General features: G+C 39.6%; 1 protein-coding gene across 1 annotated transcript in view; it reads right to left on the bottom strand.

Annotated features, from left to right (window-relative positions):
- nbas (NBAS subunit of NRZ tethering complex) overlaps positions 1-21,149 on the bottom strand; it is a 253,161-nt gene that overhangs the window by 91,310 nt on the left and 140,702 nt on the right. Inside the window, 3 exon segments of the mRNA XM_034700252.1 lie at positions 1,517-1,767; positions 11,516-11,626; positions 11,821-12,044. Coding sequence (XP_034556143.1) covers positions 1,517-1,767; positions 11,516-11,626; positions 11,821-12,044 — 586 coding nt within the window.

Below are 21,149 nucleotides of genomic sequence, written 5' to 3' on the forward strand. Positions count from 1 at the left end.
TCAGGGTATTTTGGAAGTAGGATTCTGCCGCTTTCATCTAGAGCCAAAAACTGCTTCACAAATTTGGGCACTCAGCTGTTGTACCTTCGTTACATGACAGTGACTTGAGGATATCTAGCGGCTAGGATGAATGTCAACATCTGTGTGTGAGTCATCATGTCAAAAGGGATTATGTTCAACTCTTTAAACACTGAACTTTATTTCTGGACACGAAACGCTTGGGGCTCATTTTCCATGGACAAAAGAGGTGACTTAACCCCTTGAATTCCAGCCAATCTTTCTTTTTTGCTGTTTTTCAGAACAGAGACAACAATTCATTTTAAAATGGTTTGTTTTGCAACTTCAACATTATTGGGAATTGTGTTACTTATTGAGGTGTCTCTAAACATTTTCAGTTGTAAAAAGAAATAATAATAATACAAAAATAATAATAATAAATAAAGTAAAAAATACTAATTCAGGTCTTTACTAAATTTAAATGTTTTAAAGATTACTGCAAAAGAAAAGAGTGGATTTTTAAAAAATATGATGAAAACCAGGCAGAAACCTTGGGTATTAAGGAGTGAAGCCAATGAGGAAGAGCAAAAAAATTGCAGTTCCTCCAGGGTTCACTTGATGCTGACTACAAAGCAAAGATATCCCCCCAAAATTCAACTTCAAAATGACCATTTTTACACTTGTATCAAACATGTTTACAGCATGGTGTAAAAATGGTTTTGGTCTATAAAAATGGTGCAATGGTTAGATGTACTATGACTCATGTGTTTGAATTATAGTAATGCTAATTAAGGCTGTGGCTGACTTGAGTGACTAGTGGGTGCGTTGTAGCTGTTTGCCACGAGGCTAAAGGCTCCACTTCTTTTTTCCCGAGAATTTATTTGGAATCAGAATATCTGATATGGTGACCACCATTTTTGGTGACCACAAGCTTTTGTGACCACCATCTTCGGGCTTTGTAACGCCTTCTTAGAAGCCAAGGGGTGATGTCACTAAGACTACATTCATATTTCATAAAGTATATGATATTAGCACACTATTTAGAATATAAGAAGAAGAGTAGCTGGTCATTTTATCTTTTCACCGGACACGAACGCCACATTGGAAGGATTTCATCTGCTTTGGGCGGACAGGATACAGGAGAGCGAGACTGAACTAACTGGGGAAGAAGGCCAGCTGAGTCCTTGACACTGTGGAGGTGGTGGCCAAGTTGTCGTCTCTGATGAACATTTCTTTTCTATATATATTCTTGTACTGTAAACCTTCTTGTTTGCCGCTGTAACTCCATGAATTTCCCCGTTGTGGGACGAATAAAGGAGTATCTTATTTTATCTTATTGATTCCCTGGTTAGAATAAGATGTTTCTTTATTCCTACTGTAGACATGAAACAAATTTAGGATGTCACCTGCATCCATTATTCCAGCGATATTTCAGCACGCATAAAATGATTGTTCTTTCTTCTTTCTTTAACCACCTTCTTGCTACATTATAGTGTTACCAAAGAAAAAACTGGCTTACCATTGGCAACAGCTTTAAGCTTCTTGAGCAGTTTGACATGGGAGTCCGGCTTGATGCTGGTGGTGACGTAAGGTTCACAGCCTGCTGCATCCAGTAAGGTGTAGTAGTAGAGTAGGCGTACTTGGTCAGTGCCCTCCACAGTGGGAAGAACGTACTTGGTCATGTGGCTGTAAAAGGCCTGAGGGTTGCACTTTAAGGTGTCGAACAGGCTGAGAGAGTCACTCCGGGACTCAATATCCTTGGTGGAAAGACTGGAAAGGAAACAGAATGAAATGTTCAGTGTACTGAAAAAAAAAAATCTTAATCCTAATCAAACATTATAATCCATAAAGTTTACATAGTAATGTTGACACACGACAATAATCCTTCCAACCCGCAAATTCAAAGCTTGCATATCTAAAAGTCTGCTATGTGAGATAATTCCTCTCTGAGGGAAATATCCATTGGTAGAAAAGATGTGAAACACTTAACAGTAAATGTATGGCATAAGAAGCAGCAGATATTTTGAAAGAATCAAATTAAGATCTAAGCTGCTCCCAAAAGCAGCAGTAGCCACCATGTCTGAAAAAAAGATAAGAGGAAACAGCAAAACTGAGGAAATTCCAAATTCATCAACAAGAAAATCAAAAGAGGACGACTGCTGACTCAATTTTGTTGCAAGAGGTACTTGAAAACCGCTTTGCGAAGGCAGCAGAGAAAGCTTATCACTAAAGATACAGTCCCTCTAAAAAGATGAGGACTTCTCAGATTATTGCTAAGAATATATTTAAGAACTCGGCCATGTCTTCTCTGAAAAAAGGCAAAACCAGGACAAGAAGGAGACAGACAGAGAGGAAAAGAAATGCTTAGTGTGAAAAAAAGAAGCGTGGAAACCTATTTAGCATTTTGTTCAAGCTGCACATGACTTGCGCACTGTTTCGCTTTTCAAAAAACATGTTTTACCACCAAACACAAAGTCTACAAACAGCAGGTGGTCTAGGACAAGTGGAAAGAATACAAGCCAGGGAGTTGAGGCAGAGAAGGAAAAACCTCAGAGAGCAGCAAAACAAAGGTTAAACAAGAGACGATACAAGGAATGGAAAGGCGAAGGCGAAGAAAAGCTGGCTGCTGGTTGTCACCGAGGGGCTCTGTGCAATCTGCAGCTTTCTGGGAGTGTGTTAGCGTGAGTGCATGAGTCTGTTTATCTGTAAGAACGGGACAACATCAAAGAGGACAGCGTTTCCTATGGGCGCTGCGTCAGAGCTAGCTGGGAGGCTTTTGCTGATGAAAAAAATATGCACAACATCAGCAGCATAGAGGCAACAGACAATAAACTCAATAATGCAAATAACACTAATCATCCTCACAACAGGGGCTCTTACACCAGAGTCGAAGGCAGCAACTTATTCCAAGTAAAGAGTCACTTTTCCTCTCATCTCCTTCCTTAAGTGCACACTCTCCTGAGACGCCTGAAACCCTGATCACAGACTGATGTTTCATTATTTAAGCACATTAGCTGCAAAGTGACTGAAGGCACAGTAAAAGGGAACAATGGTGGGAAAATAACACTTATACAGGTAGGACCATTTGACGTTTTTGAAGCGTTTGGTGTCAAAGACTGTTTCCTGGCAAGCCCACACAGGCAGAAATACAGACAGCTGTAAGTGGTCGATTTCACCCAGTGTTCATGTCAGGCTCGACTTCAGCTTGAGCGTGTTGCTTTTGTTCAGGTTATCGCCTCCTCTTTGTTTTTCTCCTCCTCTATCTAGTGACAAAAGGTGTTTAGTGCATCAACTTCCTCTGTTCTCTCTTTTGCTTTTAGCATCTCTCTTTCCCACTGTTTCATAATGAGTCTTCTGCACGCATGCTTTGCTCGCTGGTGTCTCCCTCTGCACAGAAACACAATTTCCCACTCTATCTCTGTGTGTTCATTTAGCTGTGATATCAGGAGCTACTCATTACAATCTTTTTTTTTGTTTTGTTTCGCTTCACATGCCAGAGCAAGGAACGATGTAATCCGGTGGAGTACTCCTAATTCTCTCCTCTCTCTTCCCTATCCCTCCCTCCTTCCCATCTTACCATATTTGGTGTGTTGTCTCTCCTGGTGACAAAAATAGGCTTCTAATATTCTTTAATCCAGAGGAAAATTTAATTGCTGTGGCAATCTGACGGCCTGAAATAAACCCCAGGCTGGGGATTTGGTGGAGAGATGATTACTCAGCACATCGTTGCTGTTTGAATTTTATGCTGGCTCTTATATTTTATTACAAATACTGCTGTCATTGGTGTTTGTGCTGCAGAGGACAATGGAACAGGGAAATTGTTTTGATTTCATAAGAAAATGATTTAGCTTTGCTGATTAAGAAATTTATCTGACATATAAATAAAGTCTTTAATGACTCACAATTTAACCTAGAAATACTACATGTACACTTGAAATTTGCAAATATTTTTGGGGGACAGTAAGAGGAAAACAGTGAGAAAAAAACCCAACATATTATGTACATTGGTATGGTTAGCTTGGAAGTAAGCGGTTAGCTATCCACACTTAAACTAAGTTAGCATTAAATTGAAGTCATAACTACGTTTATCTGAGGTATCGAAAATCAACTTTCACTCTCAGGCTAGCTCCATTTTCGATGTTTACCAAGTCCTGAGGGAAATATCACACTCTTTAGCCTTGAAGTTCTCTATTATGTTGACTAGCTTGCTAACCTTGTTTTGTTAAAACGTTTTGCTTGACAGCTAATGAACACTCAATTCTTTTGAAAAAGCTCTACGGACTAAAGAAGAGTATTAGGGCCAGGGATGAGAAAAAAGAGAATACTTTTTTTTTTAAAGTTGAAATATCTGTAATTGAATATTGGTAGAGTCAATCGTGTCTCTCTCTCTCTCTCTCTCTCTCTCTCTCTCTCTCTCTCTCTCCCTCCCTCTCTCCCTCTCTCCCTCTCTCTCTCTCTCCCTCTCTCCCTCTCTCCCTCCCTCCCTCTCTCTCCCCCTCTCTCCCCCTTTCCAACCCCAACTCAGTCAAGGCAGATGGCTGTCTAACATGACTGGTTCTGCTCTTGGGGTTTCTGCCTGCTAAAAGAAAGTTTGTCCTTGCCAATGTAACTAGCTCAATACTACAGGTGCAATGCTCATGATGGATTAAGATGAGATAAGACCAAGCGGCAACCTCCGGTCTCAAACTATGAAGCCCATGCAGAAGTGTTATAAACTGCAATTCATCAAGAATCCGCTTGAGGCTGGCTGCAGAAACACCGGAAACCACATAGACACCAATTCAAAAAAGACGATCTTTGCAGCATTAATAAACATGTTTACAGCCTGGTTCAAAAAACGGCTTGGTTCTAAGTAGCTACTTTCCCGTACGGGAACACATAGCTGTTGTCTAGGGGGCTCAAACTCCGCCTCTTTACATCACACTATACCATGTTGAGTTCCGCATTTCCAATATGGCTACCGCCGTCGATTGGCTTCAAAACAGCGCTCAGGAACAGAGGGGACTGTCTTGATGTTGTGTCTTTGTTAATAATTTAACATAGTGTACGGTCTAGACCTGCTCGGTTTGTAAAAGCGTCTTAGATAACATTTGTTGTGATTTGTTGCTACACAAATAAAGATTGATTAATTGGGTGATTGATTTAAAATTCAAAATTTTATGAAAAATTCAAAAATTTAATCACAAGCAAAAATGTTGAAATTGAACACTGAGAAGTCCAAATTCAATTTCATGAAAACAATGTTCAAATTCATGTTTTGAGAGAAATGTCGAAATACAAACTTGTGGAAAAAAATTGACATTTGCTAAGCGGTGATATCACACTTCCATGTAAAATGCCTGCTTATAGTATTTTCAATATGCTGTAGTCCTGTGTTCATTTCTGTTTTTAACTAACCACTTCTAAAAATCTCTTCAAATACAGTTGTGTTTTTTACCCATGCCCATGTGATGAGGAGGAGACGAAGAGATGCAGATTTTTCCAGTTATGTTCTTTAACGACTGAAAAAGAACCTTCGCTACATTAAAATAATGCATTTAGCATCAAGCTATATGTTTATCTGTAAACATAAGATAGTTACCAATATATCGTTAGAATTTGGAAACAATTATAACTCCACACACTTGTGTCTTCTCCCTCTTCTTACATGATTCACTGCTTGGAGTTACTGTTATCAAACAGAGGGAGAGCAGCTATCTTTCAGCCAGCTGTTCAGTTTAAGATCAGTGTAAAACAAAGCAAAAATAAAGACTATATAACTTCAACATGTTCATTACTCTGCTTCAGTACTACTTTAGAAGCAGCTTAGAGCTAAGCTGGCAGCTTGCTGTACTAAGGCACATCACTGGCTTCAGGTGATAGTATTGCTTAGTTGGCTTATTCTAATTGGTACTAAGCACAAAGCATGATATAGGCCCATGGTACACAGTAGGCACAGTCCTACAAACTAACATTTTCTGATAGAGTCTTGACTAATATGGTGGAACTCGGTCAACCTGACATTTCTATCCCTCAACATATTCATTTTGCAGGTGTTCAGTTTCAGGCAAAGCATTTATTTATCACTTCCAAAGAGATGCAAAGAGTGTTCACAGACCAGAGGGAGGCTGAGGTCGTGAAGGCAAAAAGCATCACAGCCAGTCAGCAGCAGCATGTAGCAGTCTGAAACAGCAGGTTAAATGATGAGCTGATGACATAAATTGACTAACTGCTGTGCATCAAGTGTCAAAACCTGGTTTCCCATGTGCCATACATCTGCCAGGTCCCATCTGACACAGGTGCAGTTTCAGTTTAGTCAGAAATACAGTTCTTGTGTAGCTGAACCTGAGGTTAGCAGTTACATTTGTTGCTCTGTGTCCCTGCTCTCCCCGGTTCTCCCTCATGACACCAAGAAACATGCTTACAGTCACGCTCCAGGTCATGGTCACGCTCCAGGCTCAACCCCTGCAGGGTTTCAGTGGACAGCGTGTCAATAATCCCAACACAACAGCAACTAGCAATAACACCTACCCACACACCTAGCCTGTGTGAGGTTACTGCATGATCCAAAGTCCCAGTAAAGAAATGTGATTTTTAATTTAGGCAGAAAAGCTTACTGGCATACAGAGCACACACCAGGGAACACACAGGAAGATACATGCTTAAGGTAAATGTTTGATATAGTCAAATATGCTGTGTTTACATAAGTGGTCTTGTATGAGATGCTTGAGACTGAAATAAGCACTACATCACATTTTGGTTGAAAACATCACAATAGAAAAAACAAACTATGGCAGGACAAAACAAATAAACCAGCTTAAGAGTAACTGCAAGGGATGGAGGGAAGAGGGCGACTGCAGTTCACAGCTTTCTTTAAATATTGACTTTATTGGCACACCACAAAGTCCCCGGAAGGTTTAAGTGTCAGTGTGTAGTGTAAACAGAACAAAGAAAGTGTCAAGCTTAAAATTTAAAGCAAACGTTTTAGCTTCTTTGAGGGATTTTTTGCCACCAGTGGATCTCAGCAATGAAGCAACAGAAAAACTTGCCTTCTTGCTTTGATTTGAGAAAATATCAATTTCAAGTGAATGAAAAACCTTGGCAAGGATGCCAATATCTGATCTAGTTTGAACTTTTACTTGCCAGAGGAGTTCAACGGATGTAGAGCGACAGAATACAAAGGTGTCCTCTGTGTCTCTGAGGATTCCTCATTAGGCTCAAAGCAGAACATATCTTGAGGATGAGTGAGACAGGAAGGTGCCACAAAAGACTATTTATTTCTTATCACAGGCGAACACTGATCTACAGAAAAAAAGAAGCTGCCAGCGGCAGGCTCTTGCTTAAATGAGGAGCTTGGAGGTGTGTAGTTTGAAATGTCAAACGTGATGCTGGTGTGGATCAGCTGACTGTCAACTGATGCTGAGCTCCTAATGTTTTGGGCTCTGCCGCAGGTAATCCAAGCTATCTTTGTTCCACCTGAAGTCTTTAGATCTCATTAATTGAAACAAACTTTGAAAAAACAAAAAAAGTCAGATAAAATACTTAAAATAACATTGAAGGCTTAAAAAGAAGCAGAAAAACTAGAGTCTTGCGGGCGATTTCTACGTTACACATCAACACCCTCTCTGTTGATGGACAAGTCATTTAAATGGTTTAATAGCTGTCATTAAAGAGTCAATAAACCGGGCTGAAATTCATGTCCCCAAAGGCTGTCAGAGTCCATCTACAAAGAGCTACGCACGGAGAACAGCTGACGACGGTGGTGTTTAGCAGTGCATTGATTCCTCTAAAGCGTTCAGTCTGTGTTAATAGGACTGTCTCAGGGACACTCTGGCGCCAACATCCATCTTTTCTTCCCCCATTCATCTAGTCAGTCCTTCCTTCCTCTCTCCATCGCTCCCTTGTCACAGATTCTATCACTATTGCTCTACCTAACAATCTTCTCCTTCACCCTGTTGTTTGTAACACTTAACAATGAACTCAGCTCTAGTTAATCATTTTACATGAAATATATTTGTTTTCTTTTCATCCTCTTAACGGTGGTATCAGAAGTTTAGCATGATTTTGTGACACAATTTAGCTAGAAATTACCCTCCATGCTACTGATACACTTTTATTTTACATTAAGAACACTAGAAGGGTAAAAAATATGCAGACCTCATCTAAGCAGGGGTGTGTCCAAACTTCTGACTGGGGTGGCCACATTGGGGCACTAACTTACAGTGGATATCAAAAGTCTACACCCCTTTGTTAAAGAAAGAAAGCTGCTATCAACCAGTTGCAAAACAGCCCACATGGTTGATTTTAACAAGTTTCACTCGTAGGCTGTAAATAAAAATGGACAGCGCTGCTCCGCCTCTTCCCGTTGTACAGTTCTGAAGCCAAAAAATCCTGCTCCTGGGCGCCAGGACAGAAAACCCCGTTTTAAACTCTAATAACTAACGAAAACGATTTTTTTTTAGGAAAAAGAGGCCTTGGACACAAAACAGTCAAATACTAACTACATATCACCACAGCATACGGATGTGAGAAACATTCGTACGACGTGTATTTATTTTTTTAAGTTTGAGTGAATGGGGGAGACAGATTTTTTTAGCTATACTGCAGCCAGCTACCAGGGGGCAGACACACTGCTGAAAGCCTCATCACCAGGGCCGTGTCCGGCACGCTTGGTTTCACTTCATACAAGGCAATTAGCCAATCATAGGTTAGGAGTGGCACCAGGGGTGGCCAACCGGGGGGTGGGGGGGCGCTAAGTGGAAAAAAAAAGTCACATCATCAATAATTTAATGGTTCCAAAAGCTAGATATATCCTTTTCTTCTTTCAATTTACCAAAATTGTACAATTTTCAGCTGTTCATTTTTCTTTCAGTGATTTTTGAGATAACATCAATGTTTTGTTGTCATATTTTTGGTTTCACAATATCATTAACTTTTCAACAGACACCTCTGATACTATTTGGTAAAAATATTTGCTTGTTTGTGAGTTGGATCTAGACCCTGATCAAAATGTAATGGGTTCTCACTTGGCCCAACTACATCCATACACCAAATTTCATGAAAAAGGTTTATAAACAAACTCATAAAATACAAACTCACAGAATATCTAGCAGTGGTAATGAAGTATTCCCTGTCTTTCTGCAACACCAACTTTTTCTTGCATGGTAGCCCCCAAGGCATAAATCTATCTCCAACCCTCCAGTTGGGCAGCTGGGGTTAGAGAAAAATATATAAGGGTTAGTCAGGTTACTTATTGATAGGGTCCCTGGCTGCCTGCCCAGTAGATATTTGCCACCAAGGCCAGAAAACTTTTCTGGAAAACCCTGGCATACAATGTTTGGTTACTTTGCAAGCTGAGTTTTTTACATTTAACTCTTACACTTTTGAGTTTGAACTTCAATTATTGCCAAATTAAAGCTACTGTACGGAACTTTTTGGTTTGAGTCAATTTTGGCACTTTGGCAAAAGTGATACAGTTACCTTTTTGCTGATCATACTCATGCATCTGCAAGCAGTGTCTGATAGAAATCTACTTTAGCTGTCTTTAATCATTTTAAGTTATATTTTTAGGCATTTTCTCCTTTAATGGATAGGACAGCTGGAGAGAGTCAGGAAATGGGAAGAGCAGAGAGTGGGGGAAGACCAAGCTGCATCCTCCGGTCTAAAAATATGAGTCTAATGCGGAAGTGCTAAAAACTGCAGTTCATCAAGGATTCGCTTGAGGCTGGCTCCGGAAGTACCGGAAACCACATACAAACCAATTCAAAAAAGACGATCTTTACAGCAGAAATAAACATGTTTACATCCTGGTACAAAAGACAAGTCTAGATAGCTCATTTCTTGATCGGCACACACTAAACCAGGGGTGAATTTTTTCATAATGCAGCAATTTCAAAGATATTGAGATTCCGAGTCTTCCAATGAGAGGCACAGTTGACTTGATTGACAGGCGGGACACTGTAGCTGTTGGCTGGGAGGCTCAAAGCCCACCTATTTACGTCACAATTGCTCGACAGCAGCAATATGGCTGCAGCCGCCGATTGGCCTCAAAACAACGCTTCAGAAACAGATGGGTGACGTCACTGATACTACGTCCATTTTTCATATAGTCTATGGGGAAGACATGAAGCAAATGTTGAAGGCAAGGAGTCGAACCAGAGGCCTTAGACTGCTAGGCCAACTGTGCTCTTACTTCAGCTGACCTTTAACTGTCAAATGCATCACTCACTTTTAATCTCATTCCGTAGTAGATGTAAAGAAAAGAATGTCTGAAAGTTACTCTAATGCAGACCTGACATGCATTAAAATGAACTATGAAGAAAAATTCAAACAAACTGGCCTGCTTTTGTAGTTCTCCTGGTGGCATTATAAATTATTTCAATTTTTTTCTAGTTAACTCATTTAATGTAATGATGAGACAGATTTCTCTTATTCCCCTTAATCCCAGCCCAGGCCTCAGAACTGGACTTGGTCTCAAGGCACCGCACTGTGGCTGTCTGCTGCTACAGCTGAACAGCTAGCATGACTGAAATGAAAAACACATTCCCACTGTAATGAATCAATAAAACTTTAAATTCCATCTCACAGCCTTGCTCTTTCTGTGTGCATCTCTTCCTTTAAGTTCTCCTCAGCCTGCTCTTTATATATCAGTCCCCGTGTCCATCCATCCATTAAATCAATACGCACACTGCAGATGCTTCTAGTCAAGATTAGAGGATGAATATTCTTCACACATTTGTCATTATGTGGAGATTTTGGTGGAAACTCTCGCTCGCGTTAGCAGAGGCAGAGGTTGGGTTTGAAGAAGGCACAGGTTGTAATTTATCGATAAGTGGAGGCCATAAACAATTTCCTTATATCAGAATGTGACAGGGGGATATTTATCATGGATGTACACACGTGTGCACACAAACCCACACTCTCCTGCATACATCTCAAAATCTGCTGAAAAAGCATTCTATTAAAACAAGGAAAGGTGCAGAGCTAGTCATATCCAAAGCTATGAAGTGAGAGAGCAAATAAATTATGGAAATAGAGTCTGACACACACACATCCTCTGTACCACTAAAACACAAATACACACACATACTCACAACATATTTGATTTACCCCCGAGTGCTTAAAGTATGTTTTTTATGTCGGCAAGTTTTGCCATTATTCAGAGGCGGTGCTGCTTGAATTCACTTTTTCACCTCACGCCCATGCAATTCAATATCAGGAGTGACAAGGAAGTGTGCGCAAAAATTAAGACACATGGGAATATATTAAACACACAACATGCAACAGGTTTCTTTCTAAAAAATATATATATTTTAAGTGCATTACAGATGCTTCACTTTGACTTCACTTTGAAATGTCCGGCTGATAAGACATCAAAAGGGATGTGAACCAGGAAATGCAGAGGGGTAACATGAGGTGAACTAACACTTGCAGAGATGTGTGATAGTATTGTTATGTGTGTGTGTGTGTGTGTGTGTGTGTGTGTGTGTGTGTGTGTGTGTGTGTGTGTGTGTGTGTGTGTGTGTGTGTGTGCATGTACCCGCTGTCTGTGAAGAGGAACTCCAGGTGAGTCATGTAGACCTCCCACAGAGGAACACTGTAGCGCTGAGCCAGGGACAGAGCGATTTTATACACACCGTCATCCAGCGTCCTATGAAACACAGAGGATGATCACATTTCTTCATATTAAGTCAAAGATACATAACTCCCACTCACATTCATGAGTGGATTGAAAAAAAAAATGCAGATCAAACAGAGCACACCTTTCCACTGACATTACAAACCCACTGTGTGTATGATAATGACTGTTTCTACAATGCCAGTTTCTACATGCTCAGTACGTACTCTGTAAGGCCGAGGATGGTCTCCTTTTTGTAGTCTGAGTCAGAGCTGAAGCGCTGGACGTCCACTCCACGGCCCAGCCCTTGTAACACCTGAGCCTGGGTGAAGTCTGTCAGACGCTCGTTGTACACTTGCAGCTGGCTGATCAGCTTCTGCAGCTCCTCAGGCCAGTCTGAATATGCAGTCACGTGCTGTGTGACCGATCGAATCAGCTCTTTCGGGTCAGCCTAAGACAAAGAGAATGATACAAATGATTAGGAGTTGCTTTGATGTCACTTTCATTAGAATGGGACAGATGTCAGGATGCAGTGATCCTGACCCTTGACCTTCACAATGTTATGCTTTAGTTTAATTGATTTTTCTGATTATAGCATATTCCTTTAAGGCATTCCTGAGTTATTATGGTCAGATGGATGGATCATAAAACAGTTGTGATGATAGATGGATAGATAGATAGATAGATAGATAGATAGATAGATAGATGGATGGATGGATGGATGGATGGATGGATGGATGGATGGATGGATGGATGGATGGATGGATAGATGGATGGATAGATGGATAGATGGATAGATGGATAGATAGATAGATAGATAGATAGATAGATAGATAGATAGATAGATAGATAGATAGATAGATAGATAGATAGATAGATAGATAGATAGATAGACAGATAGACAGACTGTTCTTCTGGCATCAGTGCCTTTATAAATCTATTCTCACTCCTAACAACTTGTGTGAAATTTAAAATTGGATTAGTTCGCTACTATTAACTTTTACACCTCCACCAAATTAAAAAGATACAAATTAAGTGTTTTTTGTTGTTTTTGCTTCTGTTACATCCACTCAGGATTTTTCCGTTTAAAATCAAAATGTGCATTATAAAGGCATAAAAAGGGATGTGAAAGCACTCAGTGTTTTCAAGAATGTGCAAATTTAACATACCTTTAAAAGAAACTGTTTTTATGTGAGTCTCAAAATTGCTACTTCTACTTGTTGTGCTTCCTTTTGTTTTATTAAGAACAACTGGATAGAGAAAAAACAGATCTTAATTATCATTTCACTTCTGTTTAACCTGTAGTTGATTAAAATTGCTGCAGTCAGAATGATACAGGAGGTGCACTGAACAGTTGAATCCAGGTTTGACCAAATGTGCACTGCCCTAAAGGCTTATCATTAAACTAAGTGACACACTGAGCTTCGACCAGCCTGCTCCGCGTGGTGTCTGAAACTTCACAGCTCTTTTGCTGCTCTGCCGTGAAGATCTAATGAGACTATTTTCAAAAATTGCTATAATTTCCCACAAAAATCTGTGGTTAAAAGTAGTGGGCACATAAACTACCACTGACACTTCTACTATTTTGCTTCCAGGAGGAAACTTACTACTGCACCTTAGTTAAACCAGGCAACTCAATGGGCACATTTTTTTCCTACATGGTGAGAAAATATGTGTAAGTATACCAAGAAACATAACTGCTACAGTTATTCAGGCGTTTGGGGAATCCAACTGCGGACAGATTTATGATTGAGAATGTGAAGCGCAGGGAGCAGTAGGTGGATGTTGTATCACACTCATCACTTTTGTTCTAATTAAATGAGCTCCTGAACTTGGTTTTCAGCATCTTATTTTCGGTCGCCCAGCAGGGTGGGATGGTTTATTTGTTGATCCTATTTGCATATGGTAATTATGACTGCTGGAAATGTGTTAGCTTGAAGAAAGAGGTGTGTCGTGCGTGCGTTTGTGCGTGCGTTTGTGCGTGCGTTTGTGCGTGCGTTTGTGCGTGCGTTTGTGCGTGCGTTTGTGCGTGCGTTTGTGCGTGCGTTTGTGCGTGCGTTTGTGCGTGCGCTTGTGCGTGCGTTTGTGCGTGCGTGTGTCTCTCTCTCTCTATCTCTCTCTCTCTCTCGCTGGCCTTAGATGTGGCCTTAGTGGCCGTCGTTGGGGCAGATTCACAGTTCAAAAGCAGGGCAGCAGGAGAGAGGAGAGGAGGGAGAAAGAAGGAGATTATTGAAAGTGCAAAGAGTAAAGTCAGGAATTCAAAGGGAGGGAGGAAATAAGTCAGAGAAAGAGAGGAAATTAGAGGTAGAATGGTATTTGCTAATGCTGGCATCACTTTTGGACTCATTTCCCGGACATCGAAGAATGAAACGTAGAGAAAACCACACAGAGAGAGAGAGAGAGAGAGAGAGAGAGAGAGAGAGAGAGAGAGAGAGAGAGAAGAAAGTCGGCTGGCTCTGTGATGGACAGGCCTGTGTTTGAAGACATTTATTGAAATAAGGCTTTCATGATGAAATACTGTTTGCTTTCTCTCACTCTTGCTCACTCTCTCTGTCATTCATCTACATTACTTTGTCCTTTTGGCTATGTGGATAATATCCTCCCTCTCGCCTCCCAAAACTTGAATCCCTCATATTCTTTATCCCTTCCCTCTCACTTCTTAAGAATCTCTGCAATCCCTCCTCTTTTTAATAAGTAGTCTTCACAATCCTACTTTAAATCAAGCAAAGACTGCGCTAATTCTTCTTTTTTTGATCTAATTACTTGCCTTTTAACAGTGTTTTAAAAAGCCTTTTTAAGTCTTTCTTTACAGGAAAGGATGTATAAACTGTATGTTAAGTATAATTACATAAGGTAGTGTGTGATGTTGCACAGCTGGGAGGAAGCCAAGACTCTCAAACTCCCCCTTTTGAGATATTTCCACGGCTGCCACAGGCTCTTTCCTCTCTGCTTCCCTCCTCACTGTGATGCTGCTTAAGAGGGAACAGTGTAAAATTAAAAAAACTCTACGCCTCTGTCTCAAATCTCTTCAACCACGCTTTGCTCTCTTATTTTCAGTCTTAATTTCCCATGTCATTATATTTCAGACACAGACCCAAACCTATCCAAAAAATCCCTTTTCCCTTTCCTTCAGCTGTCGGGTTAAATATGGGAGATAAAATTTTATTGAAGTGGCTCAGAGTTACTTGACTGTTATCATTACCTCAGCATTATATCATGAAGTTCTGTCTATAACAGGTGACTTAACTATGAATATGCCACATATACCTTTAGAGGAGTCATATTATTAGATTTAATGAGGTTGTGTCTTTAAACTGACTCTGTTCTCTGCAAAATTAATGGCAGAGAGTAAACAAGCAATACCATTAGCATACTCAAAATGTCAAAGCTATCATTATGATAGCATTGTTAAGCATTTAAGCTTGCTAAATTGAGAAAATCAGGAAAATATGTGGGTGGTGAGTATGAGGAAACAATATTGCAGACATTTCCTCAAAATCCCAAGAATTTAGAAATATATTTTATTTTATATTTATTTGTATTTTTTTTCATTTTTATGTATCATATCTTCTTTCTAATTCATGAGTCCTTCCTGTTTTCCTATTTTTTAAGATAACATTTCGAAACACAATCGATTGGACTCCAGTGGTTGTCATTATACGATGTGTTCTTGTTTGTCAGTAAAAATATAAAACTGGTAACATGCACTTTTTGATTGATGTATAAAAATATTTTATAATATTTCTTTTCCACAGCACCTTTCTGCATTTCCACAGACATAGACAAACACAAGAACATACACTGAAACATTGGAAAATAAACTTTCTACTAGCTGTAGAAAAAAATTATCTGCAATTGTTGACCTGCTGGTGATGCAAGAGGAACAATCCACGAGTCATAAAAGTCCTCAAAATTCATGTTCTTTGGGAAATTAATTTTTATGTCAATTTGTACTAGTCAAACCAGTGGTTGAGTCATTGGATAAAGAAATACAGGTACTTGATGGATTAGCTACAGACCCTGTTCGGGGTCATGAAAGTTTTAAAGTCTATCCTCTGGGGGCCAGAGATGAATGACCCTGTCAAAGTGTTCTACTAGTCTAAGGTGTAGGTAGGTGTTGTACTTAACAGGAGAAACACTGAGGTTGATAAAAGTTGGATGATTATTTGAACTTAGGTTCTTAGGGTTCATCCTCTGGGGAGGTCAAATATCTTTATAAAATTGTATTTAAATCTTTTGGAAATATTCTGATATATTTCACAAAAACCTAAAGTTGTTCACCTGCTGGTGGTGCTTGTGGAGTAGTCAGAGAATCATAAAAGTCTCATAGTTTATCCTCCGGGAGTCATGAATATTTCCACAAACATTTTCTACCAACTCATCAGTCAGGTGTTCTATTTTACAAGACAAACACCAACTTGCAGGTTAAGCTATGTTGATAAAAGTCAGATGACTATATAAATTGCTAGGGTTCATCATGTGAGGAGGTCAAATATCTTTGTCAAATTTGATTTTGACATGTTTCCTTTAAAACAAAAGCAACCTACATTTTTTCTTATCTGCAGAAGGTACTAGAGGAACAGTCAGAGACTCATGAAAGTCCACAATATTTATCTTTTTGGGGCCAAAATGTCTCTGCAAAAGTATTCTACCAGTCCACTAGGTAGGTGTTCTATTTGACAGGAGAAACACTGACCCACAGGTGGAGCTATGTTGATAAAAGTCAGATAATCATTTACATTTCTAGGGTCATCCTCTGTGGAGCTTGAATTGCTGGTTTGAATGCTATGGAAATCTTTTGGTTAGCTTTTGATATGTTAATCAGAAAAAAAGTCAACTTCATGGCAGAAAAGTCAGGGGAAGCTGTTCAGGATGATCTTCTGGAGACCATGAATATACAAAATTGGATCTCAACCAAGTGGCAACCCCCGGTCTAAAAACATGAGTCCAATGCGGAAGTGCTAAAAACTGCAGTTCATCAAGGATCCACTTGAGGCTGGCTCCGGAAGTACTGGAAACCACATACAAACCAATTAAAAAAAGCCGATCTTTACAGCAGAAATAAACACGTTTACAGCCTGGTACAAAAGACGAGTGTAGTCTGGATAGCTCATTTCTTGATCGGCACACACTGTACGGGGGGTGATTTTTTTTCTAACGCTGCAATTTCAAAGATATTGAGATTACGAGTCTTCCAATGAGAGGCACAGCTGACTTGGTTGACAGGCGGGAACACTGTAGCTGTTGGCCAGGAGGCTCAAAGCCCGCCTCTTTACGTCACAATCACTCGACAGCAACAATATGGCTGCCACCGCCGATTTGCCTCAAAACAGTGCTTCAGAAACAGTTGGGTGACGTCACGGATACTACGTCCATATTTTATACAGTCCATGATCTTAACAACCAAAATGGACTGACAGAAAAATCAAAGTGGCTAAACTACATTACTAATCCTTGAGCCATGCTGTTAGTCAAGCAAAGACTTTTCCAATCAGTCAAGCAACCTTATGATGTAACGAGTCCTTGTCTTGACCTGTATTGATCATGGCATTGTCATTAAGTTCCCCAAAATGGGTATTGGTTGTTTAAGGTTTAAAGTGTGTTGCATTGTTTATGTAATATCTATTCTGTTTGCAGTTTTTCAGATAACCAATGCCACCCACTAATAATGAATTGCTTAAGCTAACCTAGTTTTTTTAAACATCATCTCTCTTTGGGTCTCTGTGTTGTAACAATCTTATAGAGGTTATAGAGAAACAGACACCCCTTCCCTCTCTGGAGACTAAGCTAGTAATAACCCTAATGAGCAGTGTTTATGTCATGTCTAACACTTAGCTATACAGTCAGTTGCCTCATTAGTACTAATTCTGCAAATGGTGTAAACAGTATGTGCATATGATTAGGAAGATACCAAGGGGGAGAGGAACCCACTTTGAAAGGAATAATCGCTTCATAAAGAGGCTCAGCAGCCCTGTGGGTCATAATCCACCATGAAGGGGACTGATCACAGGGAGGATACAAGCCTGGTTACTCAACACAGACGACACAGTGCAACTAATCAAAGATTTAGAGATAACTTATTCTCAAATATTCATAGTAAACTGCAACAGTGCGTCTAGAGTGCATATTTGTCTAATAGGGCCCTTTCTGCAGCTCCTCCACTCTGCACAGCTCCCATGGGTAAAATATAGACTGTTAATGATTGTGGTACAAGGGTGCAATTTGTACAAGTGCACAATTTGTAAAAAGAGAGGGAAGTCATTGGGTCTGTGGTGTTCTCTGTGATGGGGAAGTCATTCAGTCTGACTCATTATTCCGGTCAATTCAGCAACAGGGAGTGGGCTCAGCAGTCCGGCACTTCCAAGGTCAACTAACCCGGCAGGCAGTCTGAACCCAGTTGAGGCCATGAATTGAAAAATCATCTGCAAAGGGTACAGGCAATGGAGACTGTTGATGGGTGCAAGCAGAGTTCTGTTCTAGATGCCACTGGGGGAGCACGTTCATCCCCTCTGATAGAATTTTCTCGCAAGCAAATTCTTCAGTATAGTTCATTTCAGACAGAAAACTTTCACAATTAAAATCTTCTTAAAAAAAATAGAATTATAAACCCAATAAATGTGAAAATAGTCTTTCTACTCCACGGACTCCATGAGAGTGTATGACCTGAAAGTAGAGGATCTAACAATGATTAGTGGGCTTTCATTGTAAATCTTCACTTCCTAATGAGATGTTCAAAAAGCTAAGCGTTTTCTTATGCATGATTTCCTCTAAATTCGTGCTCTGTCTCCCCAAACAGAACATTGCGTATGCTTTAAATGTACGTTCGTGTGAGTGTACGACGAGTGTGAGTGATCAATAGTCAGAGCGAGAATGCAGACTGCAGGCAAAGATAAATGTTCAGGAGAAAAATCTCAGTCTCTTCACTCAGCACATTGACGTCCACTGACCATTATTCTCCTTAGCATAAGCATGCTCACACACACACTCAGGAGAAGCTCACACATTAAAGCACGGACAAGCACGGGTAAACACACCTAAACACTTACACAAACAGGACTATTGTGGGGTGTCCTGTAAACACCACAAGCAGAACAATTATGGTAAAGAGCGGTTCTATTTTGCAAATGAGCACTTTAGTCAGTATAATGAAAACTTCCAGTGCAAGCAAGTGGAAATCAGCTCATTATGCCTCGGGGAATAATGGAAACTCAGCCGTGTCATTGAGCCTGGTGCTGCTCCGTCATGCCTGGGAGCCGTAATCGGATGGGAAAGTAACAGCTAAAGACTTTGAAAGTCAATGGTGGAAAACGGGATCTTCAGGAGGCAGAAAGCTCTGGTTTTCTTTAACCAGAAAAACAAACTAATTCAAAATGTGATTAACAAGAGCGCTTGATTAGGCAGCAAAACCAAAATGTAAATGAAAGAAACCATCAGAAAATTGCAAAACTGCAGGATGTTGGAAAACCGGAGGGCAAGAATCTGTGTATTGGGTTTTACTAATTTTGGATCACCTTACTGCTCAATTTCTTGACGTATAACTTTCTTTAAGTATTTTGTCGTTGTTTCTCATCAAACAAAACCTGGTGCAGGGTCAGGACACAAGCAGATAGCAAGTAGGTAACATTACTGCAAACTCCTCACATCCTCAGGTGTTGAAACTCCTCCCCTCTGGCTCTCAAAAGCTTAACACTACAACTGTAGAAATGCTGAAATATACACTTGTAAATGTTGTATTTTTTTCAGAATATGCTTGATATATTGTTTTTTTTAACCATCTCGTAAAACTGCCGAAAAAGTTTGAAAGAAACGGTGCAAATAAGACAACCCTGATTATTACAAAACATGTTCTTTTCAAGATTAATTTGAACACTTCTAAAGACTAAATCTTGTTTATCAAAACCAAAAATACTTACTCTAAAATAATTATTCTAATAGGTACATTAAATAAAAACAGGGTGTCACTTTTAACACCTTTTAAATACAACTGTATTTAAACTATTTTAAGATTAAAGTATTTTATCTAAATTCAATTACAATGTAATTACTTGTGTAAATGAAGTAGTTGTGGTACCTTTTTTTAACATTAAAATCATACAAATTAAAATTAGTTATTCTATGAAACGGTCTCAGTCACAAATAAAACATACGTAGCTTCTGTGGTAATCTCCAAGGCTTTTATCTGGATTACAGCTCAGGTAAAGAGTATACTTTCATTCTGATTTTCCGATTTCAATACTATTTACACACTGTCCTTTCTATCTCTTGAAAGCACCCATTTCGAGGACCACAGTAAGACTTTCTTTGACTGTTAGTATTTTTAAGATGCTCCTTTGGGTCCGCTATCCTCGGACATTTCACTTCAGTGACAGTTGCTAAATATCTCAGCTGCATTGATATCCATTATCTAAAATCAGCATCATATCTCTGCTTCATATATCTTCATTTGTTGAATAACTTGGCCGACTTTTTCACCACTTTATCGCGGGCGATCACTGTATCCCTCCATCTGTCATCCCGCTGGCAGGGGAATACAACAATTTACTAACATAGTTGAAAATATAACAACAATAATAATAGCAATGATAAAGGAAAACTGGAATAGAATAGAATACAATAAAATAAAATAGAATAAAATAAAATATGGCAACTATTACACTCTGTACACTTCTATCTGATAAATAGATAAGGTAGTTATTGCATGGATAACATTGCACCAGGTTAAAGCTTACTCTGAGGGAAAAGAAGAAAAAAAATGTGGGTCAATATATTTTGCTTTTTTTGTTTTGTTATTTATTTATTTTTTGTCAATTTTTGCCGTTAGGAGACAGAAGAGCTGAAGAGAGACAAGGAAACATGGGGGCTAGAGAGTGGGGGAAGAATTGCAGCAAAAAGTTGTGGCTGTGAGTCAAACCAGCGACCGCTACAAGGACTATATCTCTGTACATGGGGCACGCTTAAACCACTCAGCCAATGCCATCCCAATAGGTGCATTTTCAAGGGTGCATCAGGTTCCTTACCGCAAAAAGTTTGTATGTTCTGCTTGTGTAGGTTAACCCCCTCATTCATGTACTGAATGTCTAGTGCCATGTTTCATATCTTCTCTTAACTGTCAATGACCACACTACTGGCTTTAAAACTCCCTCCCTCTGTAGGCACTGTGGTTGCCCACAATGGGAGGGTCAAACAAAGACACATCACCCCAGAGGGATCAATAAAGTTTAACTTCATTTTTATACTACTTGGTGAATTTTAAACATATTGTGGTCAATTGATTGTAACTTCTGTAGCCAATGACACATGTATGGGTATAGATTTCCTCGAAATGGATAGATTTGTGTTAGGTCCCCAGAGGCACCCTCCACAGTCATATTTTTTTTTTTACTCCTTGGAGCTTCCTATATATTTCCTGCACATGACCCAGTCACACACAGAGAGGAGTTTTATTTTAAGTCTTAGAGTTGTTTCTTCATAATCACTTTACAGATGTAATGAGGATATAAGAGATTCTAGTGAGGTGACATATAATCCATCATACCTACACTTTAATAATAATTAC

The sequence above is a fragment of the Notolabrus celidotus genome, chromosome 13, assembly GCF_009762535.1.
Source record: "Notolabrus celidotus isolate fNotCel1 chromosome 13, fNotCel1.pri, whole genome shotgun sequence".
NCBI classification, from domain to species: Eukaryota; Metazoa; Chordata; class Actinopteri; order Labriformes; family Labridae; genus Notolabrus; species Notolabrus celidotus.